The 21,317-nt window shown below is 30.1% G+C and overlaps 4 protein-coding genes across 5 annotated transcripts; 2 read left to right on the forward strand and 2 right to left on the reverse strand.

The window, feature by feature from the left end:
- Window positions 1–4,530: 4,530 nt before the first annotated feature.
- On the forward strand, window positions 4,531–5,996 carry LOC105628306 (C2H2 and C2HC zinc fingers superfamily protein). Its single transcript, XM_020676916.3, has one exon. The coding sequence runs from the start codon at window positions 4,617–4,619 to the stop codon at window positions 5,805–5,807; it is 1,191 nt and encodes a 396-aa protein (XP_020532575.1). The 5' UTR covers window positions 4,531–4,616; the 3' UTR covers window positions 5,808–5,996.
- A 5,480-nt stretch (window positions 5,997–11,476) lies between these two features.
- Window positions 11,477–12,178, forward strand: HTB2 (histone B2). The gene has a single exon (XM_012209285.3). The coding sequence runs from the start codon at window positions 11,553–11,555 to the stop codon at window positions 11,982–11,984; it is 432 nt and encodes a 143-aa protein (XP_012064675.1). The 5' UTR covers window positions 11,477–11,552; the 3' UTR covers window positions 11,985–12,178.
- A 203-nt stretch (window positions 12,179–12,381) lies between these two features.
- Window positions 12,382–17,532, reverse strand: ACD1 (Pheophorbide a oxygenase family protein with Rieske 2Fe-2S domain-containing protein). Its single transcript, XM_012209284.4, has 7 exons — window positions 16,825–17,532; window positions 16,172–16,407; window positions 15,930–16,056; window positions 14,972–15,108; window positions 14,265–14,424; window positions 12,906–13,181; window positions 12,382–12,783 (listed from the first exon to the last, which is right to left on the reverse strand). The coding sequence occupies exons 1-7, from the start codon at window positions 17,254–17,256 to the stop codon at window positions 12,529–12,531; spliced, it is 1,623 nt and encodes a 540-aa protein (XP_012064674.1). The 5' UTR covers window positions 17,257–17,532; the 3' UTR covers window positions 12,382–12,528.
- Window positions 17,533–19,057: 1,525 nt separating this feature from the next.
- Window positions 19,058–20,707, reverse strand: LOC105627998 (uncharacterized). Of its 2 annotated transcripts, XM_020676845.3 has the most exons (4): window positions 20,517–20,707; window positions 20,102–20,281; window positions 19,875–19,989; window positions 19,058–19,788 (listed from the first exon to the last, which is right to left on the reverse strand). In XM_020676845.3, exons 3-4 carry the CDS (start codon window positions 19,955–19,957, stop codon window positions 19,659–19,661), a joined length of 213 nt encoding a protein of 70 aa, XP_020532504.1. In that variant the 5' UTR covers window positions 19,958–19,989; window positions 20,102–20,281; window positions 20,517–20,707; the 3' UTR covers window positions 19,058–19,658. The 2 variants fall into 2 exon arrangements, with proteins under 2 accessions (XP_020532504.1, XP_012064673.1); XM_012209283.4 differs by lacking the exon at window positions 20,102–20,281 and having other exon boundaries at window positions 20,517–20,701.
- Between the last annotated feature and the right edge of the window lie 610 nt (window positions 20,708–21,317).

Below are 21,317 nucleotides of genomic sequence, written 5' to 3' on the forward strand. Positions count from 1 at the left end.
ATAAAATTCATAGCCGCCGCCCCCCCCAAAAAAAAAAAAAAAAAAAAAAAACCCAGGAATTTTAGAAGATTGTTTTGATGTTGGTAGTGACAGTATAGACGTCTATCAGAATCCGCAGGCAAGCAAATCAACCAAAACACTAATTTTTAAAGGTTACTTAGGGTTTATCTGGAAAAATTAATTGTTAATGTAGTTATTTTAATAGTGTTTAGCTGTTTGCTATTTTAGTAACTTTTTATAAAACGCTATAAGTTAAATATTACAAGAGTTAACTTTTCGTAACTATAAAAAATAGCGTTTAATCAAAAATGCTAAAAGTTAGTTAAAAACCTGTTGCCAAATATAGTCTTAGTTGGAAAGATTTAAATAAATTTCAAGACAACAGCTACTACTATTACTATTATTATTATTATTATTAGATTTTAAATTAAAAATTAAGATTATTTATGTTAGCTTATCGAATATAAATTTTCCTTATATAGGTTTACTTACTTGGAGCACTGAGAGTTTGCAATTAAAATTTGTGGGTATTAATATAATTTTTCAGTTAAAAAAAAAAGGTGATGTTATAAATTATTATTAGCATGGCAAGGTTTGTTAATTAACAAAATTGCCCTTTATATACATATTATTTTTCTCAATACATATTCAAGGCTATAGAAAGAGTAGGTTTCATAATCTCTCTCTTCACTTTCCACATTCATAGTACTTTAATTTCTCACTTACCTCCATTATTTTCTCCTTCTTCACCTTATTAAACAAACAACCTTTTTTTTTTTTTTTTTTTTGACTTATTCATGAAGTTTCACCCTCCATTATTTTTCAATCAACTTTTTAGAAATAGGAAATGGATTCGTAAAAAAACAAATCCAAAAAGGATAAGGAAGTAAAAGAGGATTTTCTTTTTTTTTTTTTTTTTCTAACTCTAGCACCATTTAAAGTAAAGAATCAGGTAATTTTACATTCACGTGAGAATTCGTTAGAGTGATGTAAGAATGAGATAAGTAAAAGGAATATAAAGTGTAATTTTATCTATTAATAGATTTTGCTCAACTATTTACGGGTTGTCACTCAGTTAGTAACACAGACTGAGTATGTAAAAAGAGATTTCGGATTTGATTCCCGCTAAATACACCTGCAAAAAGGAGCGAGAAACCTTAATTATGGTTAAGCCTTGAACTGAATTGGTACTTGGGGTCCGATAGTTTACACAAAATTTTGTTCAGCTAATAACAATTTATACTCTTGAAATAACATCACCGAAAAAAAAAATTATAATAAAGGGTTTGTCATATATTATTTGAACTTTCTAATTTACACATCCAACTATTATTTGTTCCAAATTAAGGAATTGAACAAATATATAACAAAGAAAATCACAGAGTAAAGTCACTCTTCGGTAGCGAAGCTACATGATGGAGGAGAGGGTCAATTGCCCCTCTCTTGTAAAAATTATTTTTACAAAATTTTTATTGGAGTATACTCCCATCCTTTATAAATATTCCTAGCTTCATCCCTGCTCTTTGGTACATTGAATACATTGAAGTTATAAATGAACTTTTTATAATATTTTTCATATTAAATCATCAAATGCTTTTGGGCTTTGCATGAAGTAAAAATAACACCATCTCAAGTAAATAGTCCTCGAGTATAAGTATAATTAATACACTGTCCCTTGGACAAGTATTGGAGTTTTGTAATTGAAAAAAATTATTCTTGAGAGTACATGCACATCTCTCTCAAAGGCCTAACACGGTACAAGTAGGATTAAACTGAATCCAATAGGCTGTGAACACTTATAGTCTAGCACAAAAAAAAATACTAGTATATATTATTATTATTATTATTATTAAGATCCGTTTGTTTCCATAAAATAACTTGCAATAAAATATTTTTCGCAATTTTTCGTTGTTTGGAGCGTTCAGGAAAATAAGTCAACAGAAAATATTTTCCTGATTAAAAGAAAATTAAGTCACTTTTTAAGAAAAATAACTTCTCATTCTCGAGAGAGTAAAACATTTTTCAAACATTGATGAACCTTATAAATCCATATTTTTTAATGTATTACTCATCATAGTTATTACCACCAGCCACCATTTACCACCGACCACCACCATCGGCTACCACCACCGGCGGCTTTCATAATTTTTATATATATTTTTTTGCATTCTTTTCATATTTAGCAATAAAATTATAAAATTTCTATTATTATTAATATTTTTTATGGTCTTATGAGATAAAGACGTTAATATTTTTAACTAATTTTCAATATTACAACAAAATAACGGAAAATAAATCATTTGAAAAATATTTTTCAAAGAAAATGTTTTCTATGAAAATATTTTTCAGTAAGTTATTTTCCTGCAACTTATTTTAGGGAAACAAACGTAGCCTTAGTATTTAAATTTTATATGAAAAGAATTTAATGGCACCTCCAATATTAACCGAGTAAGTATTTCAATTTATAGAATTACATTTACTGAATAAATTAACATTTTAAAATCGTACTATTAGCTATTTTATAAGCATCCAAAAAATAAATTTTATAAGTTTAAATATTTAATAGATGCAATTATCAAAATTAAAGTGTTTGATAAATAAAAATTTTACAAGCTGAAAGATTTAATGATTGTCGCATAAAAGATTAAAAGTTAAAAGTATAGCTATATTTTTTCTTATTTTAAAGTTATTAGTCTTTTATGACGTGCGTTGTACATTGACTATACTCGTTAATCGTATTTATTCAATTTTTTATGTCATAGCTCGCTTTTACTTATTATTTATATTCGTTTTTATTTTTTTAATATTAAATATTGGTTATAATTTTTGTCTTATAATATTTAGATTTTTATAGTGTTAAAACAAAATTCATATGAGATTAATAATATAGATATAACGGCTAATTAATAAAACAACAGTGTATATATACATACACTTCAATTCAATTTATGTCATCATTTATCTAAAATTCATTATAATTGTATATGTATAATTCTACAATATCATATATATATATATATATCACAATAAAAATATTATATATATTTTTAAAATTAAAATTTTCAACTGTTGGTCATCTTACACACATGTTCATTTTATTTAAAAATAAATTTTAAAAATTAAAAAATTTCTATTTGAAATTTATTTTTTAAAAAATATATCCGATCAATTTATACAAATATAAAGGAAAAAAAATTATAAAAAGATAAATATTTTTTATCTCTCTCCTAAATAAAATATTTTAGATTATAATAAAACAGAATCAAATATTTAAAAAATAAAATATTAAAAATTTTTAAATGTCTCATTATCATATATGTATATTATTAAAAAATAAATTTAGAAAAAAAATAAAACTTAAAATTTTGAAATGCTTAATTATCTATATCTATTTGTTTTAGAAATAATTTTAATAAATTATATCCAATCAACTAATAAATTATAATTTTCTAATTGGTAGTTGATGTTTAAATTTTTTTAGAAGCATTATTCGAAATCTCATTATTTACCGTATTCTCACATTTATATGTAATATAGAAAAATTTCTATTTTTGGCCCATTATAAACTTTTTACCACTATTTGAACATAAAACCATATATTAGAGTTAGCAATTTCTTACAGTTGAATTAGTGACTCATATATGCCATGTACATGTGTTCAGATGAATTGAAAAACAGAAACCATAGTATTAAACAAGAAAATTAGAAAAGATTTTAATTGTTGGGTTAGATTTAATTTAGTGATAACTCTTATTCCATATATTTTGAAGTGAAAATAATTAAAACCAGATTTTCAGTCAAAGATGTCTTTTATTCTTTTTTTTTCCAAGCTCATTGAAAATCCTAAAAAAATTTAATAATTCAAAATCCTTCAACTTGCACTCTAAATTTATCTTCTGATATGATAAAAAGAAAAACCAATCAAGCATACTTAATTTGGCTGTGAAAAAACGGGCAAAATGATAAAATGAGTCTCGTTAAGAATAGACTTATCGTTAATTGTTATTTTTATTGGCTTAGTCTATAAATAGAGCTATAAACCGAGTCTAGACAAATATTTTCTTTGTAGTTAATTATCACTGGAAGCATCGCTCCATTTGAAAATGTCAACTACTGCGTGGAGATTGACGTGGGAAAATGATCTTATTTTCAGAATTATTATTTTATTTTTCCTTTATCTTCAAAGGAGAATAATATAATGAATGGCACAACGTAATCTAAAGCATAAAAATGTAATTGTCAGACTATCTATAAGAGCAGACAATATTTAATTAATACACAAGTAAATGATTTTTGCTTATTAATGTTATAAAATACATATTCTTGCCAACTTGTCTTAATCTCTTGATAGAGTTGTCTCTATGTTGGATTGGTAACATACGAGGGAGGTTTTACTTGGGGATGAACTCAATCGCTGCCTCTAAGTTGACTTCCATATCTCTCTGTCATCACTTTCTTTTAATTTGTCTTTGTTGCAAGTTAGATAACTATACTTTCATTGCACATATATATATAGCTTAGTCTTGTATGATGACAAGCTTTTTAACAGAGAACACCCAAAACCTATCCAGGCAAAACTTATACACAAAAAGGGTGTTCATCTTTTTTTGATAAAAATGATTTTAGGGCAGACAAGTGATAATAATAATCCTTGTTACCCTAATTTATCACAAGGTTTAGATATATATTCTGATGATACTTTTGTTTCGAGCTCTATTGTTGAAGCAAGTTCAACCATGGAAATTAGTTCTCATTCAAATTCTCTACTTTATAGTCTCTCCCTCCTCAAAGAAAAGGTTAACCAAGTTCAATCGTTGGTTAGTATCATCATCTCGCCGGATCAAACTGCTCAACAGCCTGAATCAACGTCTCTAGCAATAACAAGAATGAGCACCATGATTCAAGAAATCATTGTTACTGCATCTTCAATGGTTTTCACCTGCCAACAAATGGGTACTAGTAATCCTAGCACCAATCAACTGCACCGACCGGCTGTAGCTAATGCTAATAGGGTTCAAGAAAACGAGTTGCTGCAATCAAATTTTGGTGGCAGTGATAGAGGGAAAAGCTACTTCTCTAGCGAAACCTTTGATTGGTATGGTGAAAACTACAATAGTTATAATAGTAATCGAGGTATGGTTGTTATTAGTAATAATAATAATAAGATGGAAAATAAAAGAGAAAATGTAGAAAATAATATAGAAGAGAAATTATCATCCGTAATGAAGAATTACGACATAATTGAGTTAGATGCAGCAGATTTATTGGCTAAGTACTCTCATTACTGTCAAGTTTGTGGTAAGGGGTTTAAGCGCGATGCGAATTTAAGGATGCATATGAGAGCTCATGGAGATGAATATAAGACTCACGCAGCTTTAAGCAATCCAATGAAGAATAGTAGAAGTGAAGGAGATGATATTGATAATAATGATAAGGAGTCACGTTTGAAGTTGCCAAGAAAATATTCGTGTCCGCAAGAAGGGTGCAGGTGGAATAAAAAACATGTGAAGTTTCAGCCATTGAAGTCTATGATCTGTGTGAAGAATCATTACAAGAGAAGTCATTGCCCTAAAATGTATGTCTGTAAGAGGTGTAATAGGAAGCAATTCTCAGTGTTGTCTGATTTGAGAACTCATGAGAAGCATTGTGGAGATGTTAAATGGCAATGCTCTTGTGGCACAACATTTTCTAGGAAAGACAAATTAATGGGTCATGTTGCTTTGTTTATTGGACACTCTCCAGCAACTACTGCTACTTCTTCTTCTACAAAGCCAGCTACAACAGAAATGGAATTCAAATGCAACTAGATCAGGTAAATTAATAAATATCTTGTATATAGCAATATGTATTTAGTTACTTATTTAATTATCATCATAAGCATGATTATCATTTCCTCAGAGTTTTTTTATGTAATCTATTTACCATCTGCCACATTAGTCATGTAAAATGTGATGAAACTAATATGAAATATTTATTTTACTATAAAAATATGTCCTTTTCAATTTTATGTATGCTTAGTTAATTAGACAAGCTCTTATATATGTTCATCAAACACATTACTTCTCAATTGATTAAGAGACCATTTGTTCTTTGTCATATGCTTCAAATTAATTAGTTTTTTTTATTTTATGTGCTGAGGATAGGAGCGAAGCCAGAATTTATAAATAGGAGAGACAAAAATAATATAAATATTGTCTAAAGGAAGATTACACATAGATATGAGACAAAGTGGTTGAAAAACTAACAAAATATACAATCAACTCCACGATTCAATCTGGCATGTAGATTGATAATTTTTCTTTTTTTTCTTTTTTTTGTTCTTTTTTTCAAAAAAGGGGAGGGCTGGAGATGTTAGATAAACTATAATTCAGAGAGTACATATGAAGATATAGTAATTGGGGTTTTAGAATTATATGCATCGCTTATGTTGTAGGGCAAGAAGCAACTAGGGATGATTATGGATCAGACTTGGATCGGATTATGCAAAATACATATTTGATTCATGAAGATTTTCATATATTTATGTCCATTCGGATTCGGATCAGATGTCAGAACAGATCGAGTTGGACCGGATATTATCCAATTTTTATTATGTTTAAAAGAAAAAGAAAAAGAAAATAATAATTTAATAAGATTCATATTATTTATTGTGCTTGAAAACACAAAAAATCTTAACACTAGTCAAAAATATTGTATATTATGACAACTAGAAAGACTTTAAAAATTGTCAAATGCAAAAGAAATCATACTGGTGGGCTTAATATTCAACTCATATTCTTTTATTTGAAATAGAGATCGAAAACAATATAAACAAAAATGGTAAAAGAGTTTGAGATAATAATTTAAAGATAAAAAAAAAGAAGAGAATAATAAATGATACTGCACATCTAGAATTACCATCAACAATTTTAAAAATATAAGAAAAAAGAAAAATTATTTTCATGAATCGGATTTTATTAGATTAATTATGCTATTTTCATATCTGATTTATATATATATGAAATTTATTTTAAAAATCCATATCCGATTCACCACCAAATGAATCGGATAAAATCTGAAGCATTCAACTTGGATCGGACCGGATATCCAACAGGTGGAGTCATTCCATCATCCCTAGAAGCAACTATATATTTGGAGTGGGTTAGCTCTTCAATTTGTGGATTCAAGTCTCACTGACAAAATGGCTCTCAAGAAAATATACACACACATAGTATTAAATATATATAGGTTTATCTAACCTTTTTTTTTTTTTTTTTTTTGTGTCTTTAATTTCTGTGCAGGATACCATGCATGAGGGAGGTAGTTAATTACGCTTTTGCAAATTCATAGTTCATGTATTAACAGTTCTACTTCTAACTCATCGATCTTGACATGGAAACGTAATAGCTATGCGTATGTGCTGTTGTTTTCTCATGATGAATTTATCAAAACGTTTTTTTAATATGGAAATTAGATAATACTTCAACCAAAGTTTAGATAAATATTCCTTTCAAAAAAAAAAAAGTTTAGATACGTATAAATTCATCTCTAGAGTTTTTTTGGTAAAAATTTTGGAGCATCTTAAATTCTGTGTAGAGTTAAGTTCTTATCCAGCAAGAGTTTTCATGGTAGAGTTTTTTTTTTTTTTTTTTTTTTTTAGAAAAATCAAATTAGAAATCTCATTATTGGAAACTGCATACAGATACGGAATACAGATCAATATATTTTTATATTTTTATATATAAAGTCTAATAATAAATAATAAACTATTTATATAAAGAATAAAAAAACATAATCTTGATTTAAAGTATCTGATCGAGTTAACAGAGCATAATATTTGTGTCATAGGCGATCGCTTGCTCCGTTTGGTGGCTATTTATGGTCACTGTTCGACTCCATAGTCTTTCTACAGGTCCGATCTGATTACCTTCAAATTTCTTCCTACTATTAGAGAGAAGATCTATATTTTTTTCTGCATAATTATTCAAATAATAAAATATATTCGATAAAATCACCATAATGGTGATAACAACAATTCAGAACTAGATCTAAGAACAAAATATCAAGATATAGGCAACAATCAATGCCAATATTTGGGCGACAATAACTTAGATCTAATTTTAGGTTAAAGTTTAGTATTTTTACCAAGGTTAAAACACTATTTTGTTAATTATAATGTTTGGGAGTGTAATATTTATAATAGTATTTAGAGGAAGTGTTTCATGAAACATACATTAGTGTATTTGTACATATAATTAAGGAGGATGATTAAGAACAACTAAGCTTCCGTCAGAAATTGCACAAAAATTAAACTCCATCAAATTACCAGTGAAATTCAAAAAAGTCCATCCCGATTAACTAAAGAAGTTAATTCTTTTTATGAATGTTAAGAATTTAGGTTTAAGAGCAAATTAATCAAATCGAATTAATAATTTATTTAATATTTAAGTTTATAATGAGTTGGATTTATCTTTTTAACATATAATGAAATAAGCTTTTTAGTTGGTTTATGCATTAATCTAATGTGGGATTACCCTCGCGCTTTAACACCCTCCTCTCAAGTGACAATTAGACTATTTAATAAGCATGCGATGACCAAATTTGCATCCATCAGTGGCAATTAAGCCACTTGACAAGCATTCGATAAGCTAGCATAGACCCATCAGAGTATGATCCACACGGAAACTTCCCTCATGTAGGTTACAGGGCCCAAGCTCTAATGCCTTGTAAAGAATCTAGGCCCTAGAGCAAATTAATCAAATCAAATTTAATTAGTAATTCATTTAATATTTGGACTTATAAAGAGTTAACTTACCTTTAAAACAAAATGACCTAAGTCGTTTTGGTAAGTTTACCCTCTTCATTATATACCATTTTATCAATATGTATTTATCCAATGTAGAATTAATTACCCACACACTTCAACAATGAAAGGCTCATTAAACATTTTGGCAATGTTATCTCGCAAGACAAAGATTTTATAAGTTTGTTTGATTTTTTGTAATTTTTATTATTTAATTTAGAAATTTAATCAATTTATTAATTTTTTAGAGAAAAAAATATAATTCTTATTTTATATTTGGATCTGAGTGGACCCTGATTTTTGTAAAGTTGGAATTATCTAATTACAAAAATAAATTATACTTTATTTTTTGAAAGAAAAAAAATAAATTATACTTATAAATACTATGATGCTTAGGGTTAACAATTTTTTTTTACCATATTTAATTCTTCAAATACGTGAATTCACAAGTTGTAAATAAGTTGAGTTGAGTTGAATACATGTTGGACGTGAGCCTTTTAGTAAAAAATTTTAAACAAAATACAATTATTTAAGATAACTAACTAACAAAATTACTTATACTTAAGTAAATTAATTATATTATAAGTTTCACAAATTACAATATTAATTTTTCAATTGCGATATTACAAAACAAGCAATTTAAAAAAATACCAATATCATTAATTTGTTGATAAAATGGTGCTTTAATTAGATACTTGAAATCTTTTTTTTTTTTTTTTTTTTTAGATAAATGCTATTCGGAATCATAAGATAAATAAATAATGTAACAAAACCTAAAAACAACAACGTAAGATTAAGAATATTTGATTTTTTTTTTTCTTTCTTGTGTTGAATAAGAGTCAACAGATAAGCAGTAGGTGTTGTCCCTTATATACTAATTATTTATTATCATTAAAACTTGGGGGTAAAATTATTTTGTCCAATAATATGACATTGGGCTATAATTGAATGGACTAATTACTTACAAGGGCAATTAAGTATTTATGGTTAAGCAACATAAAAAATAAAAATTGAGCTAAATTAATTTACAAAATTTATAGTCATGTAAGATTTATTATATAAATATTTATATGTACTTATTATAATTTTTATAGATTGGACCGGATTTATATTGTTTATTTAATGAATCCGTAACTTATTCCGACTTTATCTATAAATACAATTGACCTAATTCAACCTATTATATTTTAAAATCCGTTAAGTTGAGTCAAATCATTCGGATTGGATTGACTATAATGAATTGACGTAAGTTATAATACAATTTGATATAATGTAATAAAAAGCATTTTTAGTGTAACTTTATATTAGACATACTTTTGATTATATTTTATTGTAACTTATGAAAGCATAATTATTCTAGGCTTTAACAATGTTCAAGGAGTTACCAAGATTTTCAATCATATGTCATATTTGTTTTAGAATAGTCTACATTTTCAATATAATTCAAATACTTTATGGAACAAAAGAAAATTTAAATATTAAATATTGAGAATTTCATGATAATTATGAGATTGTTAGCATTTTATTTTGAATAGGTTGTTATTTTGTAAATTATGTTCATACTTAACGGTCCTTTTAGAAGGCTGATAGTTGTTTTGTACGTTTCGTGTATAGCTAATTTGTTAGCTAATTTGTATTTATATTATTTTAGAGTTTATTAACTTCTAATAAATTATTTTTTTTCAAACTATTATTTTTATGGTCATTTTATTTATAATTATTTAAAAAATTTTTTTTTCTTAAATATCATTTTAATATTACATTTATATTTTTTTTTTTTTTGAGTTTTGGGGGGAAAGGGGATTTGAACTCAGATCTAATGTTAGTCATATATGCACTATCCATTATGCTATGCCTTAGTATGCAAAATTGCATTAATATTTTTATTTATATAAAATGAAATAAAAAATAATATATTCACCTCAAAATTTTATATATATCTAATAGAAAAATAGTTATATTTATAATGATTATTTTATATTTTAACAATGACCACTATCAAAATTTATTAAACATGAGCAATAAACAATTAATCATTATTAGCCATCAATCACCATTTCACCAACTATTAATAATCAGTATCGGATAGTATGAACTGTTGAATCAAACGGGCCTTCACAGTAAAGGAGCAGGCCTTTCGTCTTCAAAGGACCTGGAAAAGTAAATCGAAGTACAAATAAGTATTGACCTACATGTCGTTTCGCTTTGATCAATGGCTCTCCAGGTAAAATCGACACACACGCCTACCGTCATCGAACGACTGCATTTTCAAAGCGAATAAAGGGCACAGAATAGACACGTGGACAAATATTAATGGACGTTTACTTCTCCATAGTGACGGCCAGTAACAACCTCATTAAAGGCTTGACCCGCGTTAAACAGCATAACCGCGAAACTCAAAATTTTAGTTAGACTTACTTAAACTTCAAACCGGCGCAATGCAGATTTTTGTAGAACTCTTCTAAAATCAATCCTAACCGTCAATTCCTCCTCTCTTCAAATTCGCCGTCCACGTCAGGTATCCGTACCTCATCCGGATCCGTGTTTCAAAGCCCACTAGCCATTAAAAGAAGATCCTCGGCGTCAATCTAAACCCCAAATATCCCACGGTCCATATTTTTTCCATGTCATCAATCCGCGCCAATTCCATCCAACCAATCAAGTCTTACCCTTCACCCCCTATAAATATACTATACCTTCCTTCATTTTCAATTCACTCGTTGTAGAAGAATCAAAATTCCTAAAATCTTCAAATCTCTTAACGATTCCGATGGCACCTAAAGCAGAGAAGAAACCGGCAGAGAAGAAGCCAGCAGAAGAAAAGAAGGCGGAGAAAGCACCGGCTGAGAAAAAGCCAAGAGCCGAGAAGAAGCTGCCAAAAGAAGGTGGCGCTGCCGATAAGAAGAAGAAACGATCAAAGAAGAGCGTAGAGACTTACAAGATCTACATCTTCAAGGTGTTGAAGCAAGTGCATCCTGATATTGGGATCTCAAGCAAGGCTATGGGGATCATGAATAGCTTTATCAATGATATATTTGAAAAGCTTGCTCAAGAATCAGCGCGGCTTGCTAGGTATAACAAGAAACCTACTATTACTTCTAGGGAAATTCAAACGGCGGTCAGGCTTGTTTTGCCTGGTGAGTTGGCTAAGCATGCTGTTTCAGAAGGTACTAAGGCAGTCACTAAGTTCACTAGCTCTTAGGTTTTGTTTTGGGATTTTGGGGTTGAAAGTTTGGTCTTTTTATATATAAAGACTGGATTTTTATGTTGGTTAGGGTTGTTTAGGTTCTTTTTGGTTTTTGTTTGTTGGTTCCTGTAACTAATAATGTAATGTAGCTCTTTGAATCATTAGCAAGTTAATCTAATATATTTTATTACGTTTTTTCTTTTCTATAACTTTTTTCTTGGTGATTTTCAGTCATTAAATTTGAAATGTTTTTGATTTGGAATTCAGTCGTAGTTAGGATTATTAATCCCAATTTCACAATTTTATAGAATTCAACTCTAATGGTGGAACTTCAGGCAGATTGTATAAGGTTTCATACAATAGAAATTATTGTAAGCAAATCTTGGAAAATTGGTATGAAATTCTCTCAAGATTTATAACTGAAATAATTTTCATTGGAACTGATTAGAAACTTTTACAAGTTTATAGACCTATAATTTTGTTTGTAAATTGCAAAAACTGTTATGAATCCTCTAATTTGTAAGTTTAACAATATACAAAGTTTCTATCTTTCCTTCTCTTAATCAATTTCAGCATGTACATAATCAATATATACGAAGTTTTTTTCAAGTTGGTTCAAAATGTAGGCCAAGCCAGCACTTACAATTGCAAGTCCAGCCAATAAAACCCTAAATTGCAAATCTGAAGGAATACCAGCTGTAGCGGAGAAAGCAACAGTTGCACCAATTAGAACTTTCTGCAATATCTGGAATGCAGAGTAGGCACTTTTACATGATGAGCATTTCTGTGTATGCTGTTCAAATCTATCCAACATCTGTGAGAAGAGAAGCAAATACAAATGAGATTCAAATGCTAAATTTCATCAGCAAAATATGCGAATGGTTCATAACAAACTTCGTATGTATTTCTGTTGAATGGTTTTAGTGGTTTTAGTACCTGACGTTTTGATAGGACAGTTGATGGCAAAGGTTGCTTGGTATTTCCAAACCACTCGGGTTGGCTGTTACCATGTCGCCTGAGCCAATTGCGAAACGCTAAGACAAAGCGATCTGCTTGAGTGGGTGTAAATGTGAGTTTTGTGTATTGCTGATTTATATCAGCAGATCCTTCTTTTGACTTGGAAAGGAAAATCTTCTCTTGACCTTGAAGAACAATCATGTCTCCGTCATACACCTTATTTGAGGTCCAGTGCTCGTGCCATCTTGGAACCACCTAACATAACCAAATAACAGTTTATTTTTCACAGTAGCAATGCTCATAGACATCTCGGAATAAACTCCACCCTAGGCTATAAAGAAATGGATGAAACTAAGCTTTGCATAGCTAATTCTTGTCATCGACAGTGATTTAACTTGGTACATATTAAGGATGCAGTTTTAAATTTAAGCAGCAAAAGAGAATCTTTCCTTGCTAGTCTGCAGTTATAAAATCGTACTTTCACAAATTTAAGCTGCACAACTTGAACTAGCCAGTCTTTATATAGCTTATCACAATCAAATTGATAAACGCCATGTGCTTGGCAGAAGCTTCAAAGTATAAGGAATGAATGGAGTCAAATTCATCACTACAGAAGGAAGAATCCCCAGATGTCCAAACATATCAGTTCCCAAAATAAACTGTCTAATGAAGTCATTTTTCCATTCTCAACCCTCAAGTCAAAGGCATCATATTTCCTCTTCCAGGCAGAAGATAAAATGGTATCACTAGATAAGAACACTACAAGACTAGCCAAAAAGCATCCTTACTATCAATGGGCTTCTCTCCTCTATAATCCCCATCACATAATCACAATTTGCTTCAAATGAGAAAAATATTGGCTACCATGCCAACCAACAAGAAAAATGAAGAGGAATGCCGAGCGGCATAGAACGTTTTGATACAAATGACATAGGGCAGAAATCCTGTGAATTTATTATTTCAATGTAAGCATAAAAGACAAAAAAAAACAGATGAACTTGGGACCTACTTTGATTTTCACACCATTTTCATTTGTGAACTAATAATCAATTTATTATAATTATCAGAACCATGTTTTGGATGTTATATAAACCCCGAAACATGGGTGTGAAGTTCCTTCATATTGATTTCTCAGATATTTTAAGTCATGTTATTCAAAATGAAGAACCATAGAGTTAACCACATAACAGAATAGTTTTATAAGGAGCAATAAACATTGAGTGACAAAAGAACAAGCAACAGGTTATACCATAAAAGATGGTGAGAGCTATTGGAATACTCATGTGATTTATTAAAAGAAGGGGAGAAAATGAAGCAGCACAGCTAAAATGAACACACCTGCCACCAGGCAGGACCTGGCATTGTGAACTGGAAGAAGTTACGAGCACTACAAACAATTGAGCGGGTAATCCCAGGTGCCATTGGGACATTGAAGGAACAGATCCATATTATCCATTTCTGGTTGCCAACTATAGGCAGTTTTGTATCTATCTCTACTCTGGAAAAAAACGAGTATGGAAATTTCAGAATCAGTAATGCTTCAAAGTGTAAAACAAATTAGAAGATTTAAAGGAAACACAACAAGAAATTGTAGTCTACTGGCCTTGAACTACAACAAGTGTCAAGCTAACCTAATCCTCTTGAATGAGCAGCTAAAGACTAAACAAAATCCCAAAATCCCATTGTACCTTAAAAAAAAAAAAAAAAAAAAAAAAAAAAAAAAAAAATTAAGAAGAAAGAAAAGATTCCATTGTACAACCAAACAGCAACCTCAAACCTCAAAATAAAAATCTGTGTATAGCTTTTTAACCATTTGTGTAATTGAGAATTCAACGAACCCAAAACTCAAGTCTTGAAACAAGGACCATTCATGAAGATAAAGTTTGTTTAACCAACCATTTGAGATAGTGACGCTTGAAGCTTATATGTTAAAGCAAACCAATAACAGGTCCCCAATAATAACTGATGAATCACAGAAGCAATATTTGTCAAGATCAAAGATTAAAGAGGAGTGAAAAAATAAAGTTTATTAGGGCAACACTTACTTGTTGATGTAGTAACAGGGTGCAATAAACTTTGCGCTGATCCGTGGATTTCCCTCATTAGCCCCAGCAAAGCCCCAAGGGCCGCTACCCTCCAACTTAAATGGCAAAGGCTTCGCTCTATCTCTCCTTCCTGTGACCTATACATTAAATTCTTATAATAAGGAATAATTTAATGTCTTTACTTTTCAAAGTTTTAATTTCTGCCTTCAACAACAGCGAGGATATTTTCCATGTTAAACAACATTTACCAGAATGAAAAAAGGAAGAAGTAGGTGATAATGTACAAAAGACGAATTACCAACAAATATGCATAAAGCCACTCTAAAAGACACATTTGAAAGTGTGACAAGATTACTGAGAGCATGAAGTGCATAAACACACAAGTAATTTGTTCCTTGTGAAAAAACGAAATAATCTACAGCTAAATTTTTAACAGGAAATAATATTAAGGAAGAAACAATTTTTTAGCCAACAGGAGAATGAGAGAGCTTGCCTCTAAACATCTTCTAAAACCCTCCCAAATGCTTATGATTGTTATGCACAGAAGATAAAAAAATGGATCAATCATTGGTAATGCATATGCAGAATAAAGATACGGAGTCATCTACTTTTTGTCGATCCCTAACATTCACATTTGCAACTTCTCAATGATATTCAACAGATAATTCAAAACACTGAGTTGATCTCCATCGAGATCCTTGAAGTTTACAAGTTGGTGTATGACAACTTTTCCTTTAGCAACTTGCAATCTCTATAGTGTGTGCATAATTGTCAACAACAGCAGGATGTTGTAAAATTGACTCCAATATGTGACATTTGTAACTGTTGATTATCTTAACACTAAATATGGGTACTAAATTATGCAGTAAGTTCTTCAAACACCAAAGGAAGCTATAAATTTTTCTGTGTATTTAATGACAAGTCTTCACAATTACAATTCTTAGACTAGCATTTTTACCTTGTGATGAGCAAAATCAATGTGAGAAGGATCAGAGACATTCTCCATGAGTGTATCATAGCCGTAGAACAAATCACGCTGAATTGTAACTGTTGAAAACTCAGGTCTATCGAAGTCATCGGGTAACCTAAACAATTAAAATAAAAATATGCGTGTTCATATAAGCATGACATAATCAGATTCAATAATCCAATCATCATATAAACTTAATCAGAACAAAGAAATAAGAAAGGATTAATCACATTGGTGGCTTGGTGGCCTGAGCTCTTTCCCAACCATTTTCGTCCGGCCAAACAAAGAGAAGACCTTGGGACACCATTGTCGGAAATCTGGTTGCACAAGCCCTTGGGGACTTGACTGCACGAGCTTCAGGACCTTCAGGCGAGGCCTGAGGAATCCTTGTGCAAGATCCGCATCCATCAAATGACCATCCATGGTATGAACATTGCAAATGCCCATTTTCATCAATCCTGCCTTCCTAAAAAGCAAAAGGCAAGAACCTATCGATCAAGATCAACTCCATAAAACTACTTCCTATCTTTGGCTGGCAAGAAATCCTGAGAAATCATAAGCCAAAAAGAGTATCCAAGTTTTTTTTTTTTTTTTTTTTTTCATCTAGCACCCAATGAAACAAATTTGCGTCCAACATTAGCTTTGATCAAAATATAGTAATTAACTTTGGAAACTCAAATCATTGAATGAAGTACCTCAATATAAGATATCTTTTTTAATTGTAGTAAATCAAAAGTATGATATAGAACATAAATGAACCAAAATTGTAACTTCCACTTCATTTCTTCAATCGATAACTAGAAAAAGAGTATTCACATCTCTCATCGTAAATCAACCAAAGAAACCACTTCAATTGTGAACAATCATAAAGTTACGAACTTACAGATAAAGGAGCAAGCCTATGGGGACACTTGTCATCAAATGCAACCCATTCTTGATTGGCCTTATCAAACCAGAGAACTAAGTCTCGACCTAGAAGCTTAAATGGGGTTGGCAACCTAGGGTCCAAATCTTCAACCAAAGAAACCGGGTACCAATGGTCCCGCCAGGAGAATTTCGAATCAGAACTCTCCTCTCCACTCTCATCATCAACTCTATACTCTTCTTCTCCTTCCTCTTCTTTCTGTATAGATGGTGATGGTGATGGTGGTGCTGCCACATGTAGACGAGAGAAGTTTTGGGTTCTTTTTGGCAGTTTTTCACTAATAAAATTTCTGTTAAACAAAAAGCTAGAGTCTTTGGAATGGGTTTGGTTTGTTGATGTTGGTGATAGTAAAGACTTGGGTATGCAAGAAGCAGAGACAATTAAAGCCATATTAGTAGTTCAATGATGATTTTTCTTCTTTTCTCGGTTTAGCTTATAGCAACTTTTCTGGTTTGTTTCTATCAGGGGATGTTTTCAGAGAGAGACAAAACAGTAGAGAGAGAAAGCAGAGAGGAGTTTGCGTGCAAGCTTCTACTGTGAGTGTGGAAATATCTTTACCACTTTCTAGACATGAAATGAAAACAAAAGATTCAAACTTTGTCATGTGGAAGCAGCAAGCCGATACTCGCAGGAGGAATTTATTTTTCTTTTGTGTGTTCGACCTCGTGATTAGTGATGGACGGACCACCCCCTTATAAATTTTAACACGTCGACGGCATGTAATCCCCAAATTAATCTTCTCACTGGCTACAATTTCAGTCATGCCATTTTCCATGACGTGTCACATTTCTGTCCGTAGATGATGCCGACCAAGATGAGTCAAAATACAGATGGATGGCTTTACAGCCACAATTTTGGAATTGAACAGAACAATAAATAGGTTACGAAAGTGCACTTAAATTTCTTTGTTCTACCAAGAAGAATTAGGGCAGTAGGTGTGTTGAGCCGTAGAAAATTAAAATAGTTTTTTAGAAAAATTTTTTAAAAAGTTAAAAAATAGAGTTTTGTATTCAAATCGGTCAGTTTTCTATTTGAAAAACTAAAAATTGAAAAATTAAAAAATAGTTTTTCAGTTTTCCAAAATTTAATTAAGATTTAAAAAATAACTTTAAATTGTTTTCTAAAGTTTTCCTTTATAACAAAATACATGTTTTTTAACTATTTTTCATTTTTTTAAAATGACATTTTCATTATTAAAATTATAATATCTATAAATAATTTTTTCTATAAAATATTTTCATTTGAAAAAATAAAAATATTTAAGTAAAATAAAATTTTATATTATGCTTTAATAAATAATTAATTTTATTATTGCAAATATATTTTATCCTTTATTTTAAAAAATTTTACAATTGATAAAAAAATGATATTTTTATTATAAATAATCAATAGTAAACGTACAAAATTTCTAAATTTATTTAAATATTTTATTTCTTTTAATCATGAAAATTATGAATATTATTTATGAAGTTAAATTAAAATATAATTTTTTATTATTATCAAGTGAACGTATTTTTTATTTTCTGTTTTCTAGTTTTCATTTTCTAAGAAAATTGTTTTATTAAAAAACTGAGAAAATAGTTTTCTATTTACATATGCAATTCAACTTCTCCGGTTTAAGTACAACTTTTACCAATTTATTAAATTGTTTAAATTAACTTTAAATTTATTGAATATTATTGCCTTTTTATTCTCTTCACTCCATTGGATGGAACTAGCAATATGCCTTTTCCATGCTAGGTTAAGAAAAATAAATTAAACTGAAAAAATTTGAATTAAGTTGACGACTTTAGTTAGATTTGATTTTTAAAGTATTTAATTCATTTTTTATTTTCACACGAAGAAATTGAAATTTCTTTGATTTAATCCAATTTTCATCATGCAATTTGAAAAGTAGAAAATTAAAAATCTTACCAAATTATATTTATCAATAGCCAAAACTAAAAAATAATTGAATTGAATCAAACTCAATTGGCTTGGCTCAAGTAATTGGTTCGATTCGATTTACATGAGGAAATCAGTTTCTGTAGAAAAATTACTACTATTGAATCCGTCTAATTTAGTAAAATTAACTACTTAGTCCTTGTCTTATAAAAAATTAACTACTTACAGAAATTCTGGTTTTACTACTCTCATTTACTTAAAAAAAACAAAAGAAGAAAAAGAAGCATGCCTCTGATGCAGAATTAGATGATTGAAATACTACCACTCTTCCCATTTTTCACTGTACCAAGATAAATGACAGAATGCTAATGTCTGTTTTACAGAATAGCCAAGCGAGCTCAGAAAGCTTGTACTAGAGCTTAGAAAGCTTGTACTATAAGAAGGTTCTATTTAAAAAGCCAACAGCAGCAGTAGATCCCTCTTTAGTACAGGGTTTAGAGTAATGAAGTCAAAATCCATTGCAGCCCACAATTTATCTTGGCAATAAATCTGCTGCTTTCCTTTCTTCCTAATGCTTTCAATCACCTATTTAAAAAGACAATCTTGTTCAATATTCTAAGAATTAACCACTCACAAAAAAAAAAGAATTTCATCCCCAGGATTTATGCACTTTCACAGAGTAGTTCTCAAGCTATTGCTCATTCACTCGAAATGTAATCAAAGAAGAATTCCTAGTACAGACTCCACAGAGTTTTTCCCCATATGTATTATACCAAAAAAGAACAAAAGGAGGGAAACAAATAGAAAAAGAAATAGCATGACCATAAAAGAACGTCGCGATAAATTCACAAAAAGAGATTGGAGTTTTTCTGACCCCCCACCCAACAACAATGGTATAGAAAACTAGATCATTTCTTTGGGTAAGTGTGATGGTCAGGTCCAATGTCACGTGATCCGGTGTTTATGTAAGGCCCTCGAAAAGTTGCTTGTGGTGGAAGTGGCTTTGATGAATCAATCACTGGCCTACTCCTAGATGATCTGTATAACACAGTTCATATTATTCTTAAAAAAGGGTAAATTCTCCGCAATATCAATGAGAAATTGAGAATGCAACATTTACTTACGCCATGTAAAAGGGAAATGCCAATCCTGCAGCAGCAAAAGCTAGTAAGCCAGCTGCAACAATTACATTGCGCTTATGGGTCATTGAGATCAATGTCAAACCAGTAAAGGGATAATCTAGACAAAGAAGAACAAAAAGAAATTATTATTGCTATTAAGAATGCCATATAGAAGGTTGCAAAATACAACTAATTCACCATTAATGCTAGGAATAAACATCATGACTTACAGGCTTAAAACCTTAAACTTGATGTCACCATAAATTTACAGTTCCAATACCAAATTCAGTTTTTGACTTTGAAATTGCTTCTTTCTTTTTTCAATAATTTGGCAAATCCATTGTAAAAATCTAACAGAAGCTTCAAGGAAAGTTCTAGGCCTCAGGCCTCAGATCCATTAAAATGCTTAGCTATAAAGAAAAAAACTAATTAGGTATTTAACTAGAAATAATAATTTCATAAAAGAGCTTCTAATTGTACAAATTGCATAACCTTGATATGTCATAGTAATAATGCAATCAATACTACATCAAAGGAAAAATTTTCTCTAAAACAGCTAAGAATTAGCAACCAAGTTAATCATAATTTCAATTGGCTAAAAAAATAATAACGAAGGGGAAAAAGGCTAATAGGAATCTTAGTTACCTGACCGATCCGGTGCCAAAACAAATTCTGAGTCAGCGAGTTAAAGAGCTTGTAAGTGGACAAGAATCGTCAAATATGGCGGCATAAACAGAAATTTGTCGTTTCAGAAGATAGTGAGCTTTACAGGACACTGGGAATGAAGAAGGGAGGAGAAGAAGAGAAGGAGAAGAAGAAGGCGAATATACGATTGCATAGGCGTTGGGCCCAAACTATGGATTTGAAATACTAACTTGGTTGGGTTCATTTAGCAATGGTTAGGCCCAGTTTATTTGCGGAGGGTGTGTTGTCTATTATTTGGATTTGAATATTTGGCAATTTTGAGAAAAATATTTATTCAATTTTTAATTAAAAAATCTACGCTAGTTTTACAAACCTAATAATAATAAAAAATGAGTTTCATATTTTATTTAAAACAAATATTATGTTCCGATATATTTTTTAAGGTCTATAACGCGACTGATTGTGATTTTAGCCATTCCCATTACCAATCATTAAGAATGGCGACAAAGAAAAGTAAACGACGAGCAAAAATGAGCATCTCATTTTATTTTTTATAATTTAATAAATATTATAATCTTATCTTCATACATGATCATTAAATATCATATATATATATATATAATCATATATTATTAATTAATATTTCAAAATTAAAAAATCAAAATGAAACCAATAACCATATGTAGTCATACCGTGGCTGTCATTTGAAGCTATAAAAGTTCATTCAATCCTGTGTAACCAGATTGAGATGGAATGCGTCAAGTATTGTAGACCTTTTTTGGAGAAGAATCACGTAGCCGG

The sequence above is a fragment of the Jatropha curcas genome, chromosome 1, assembly GCF_041381405.1.
Source record: "Jatropha curcas cultivar XTBG-Jc1 chromosome 1, XTBG_Jcur_1.0, whole genome shotgun sequence".
Taxonomy (NCBI): Eukaryota; Viridiplantae; Streptophyta; class Magnoliopsida; order Malpighiales; family Euphorbiaceae; genus Jatropha; species Jatropha curcas.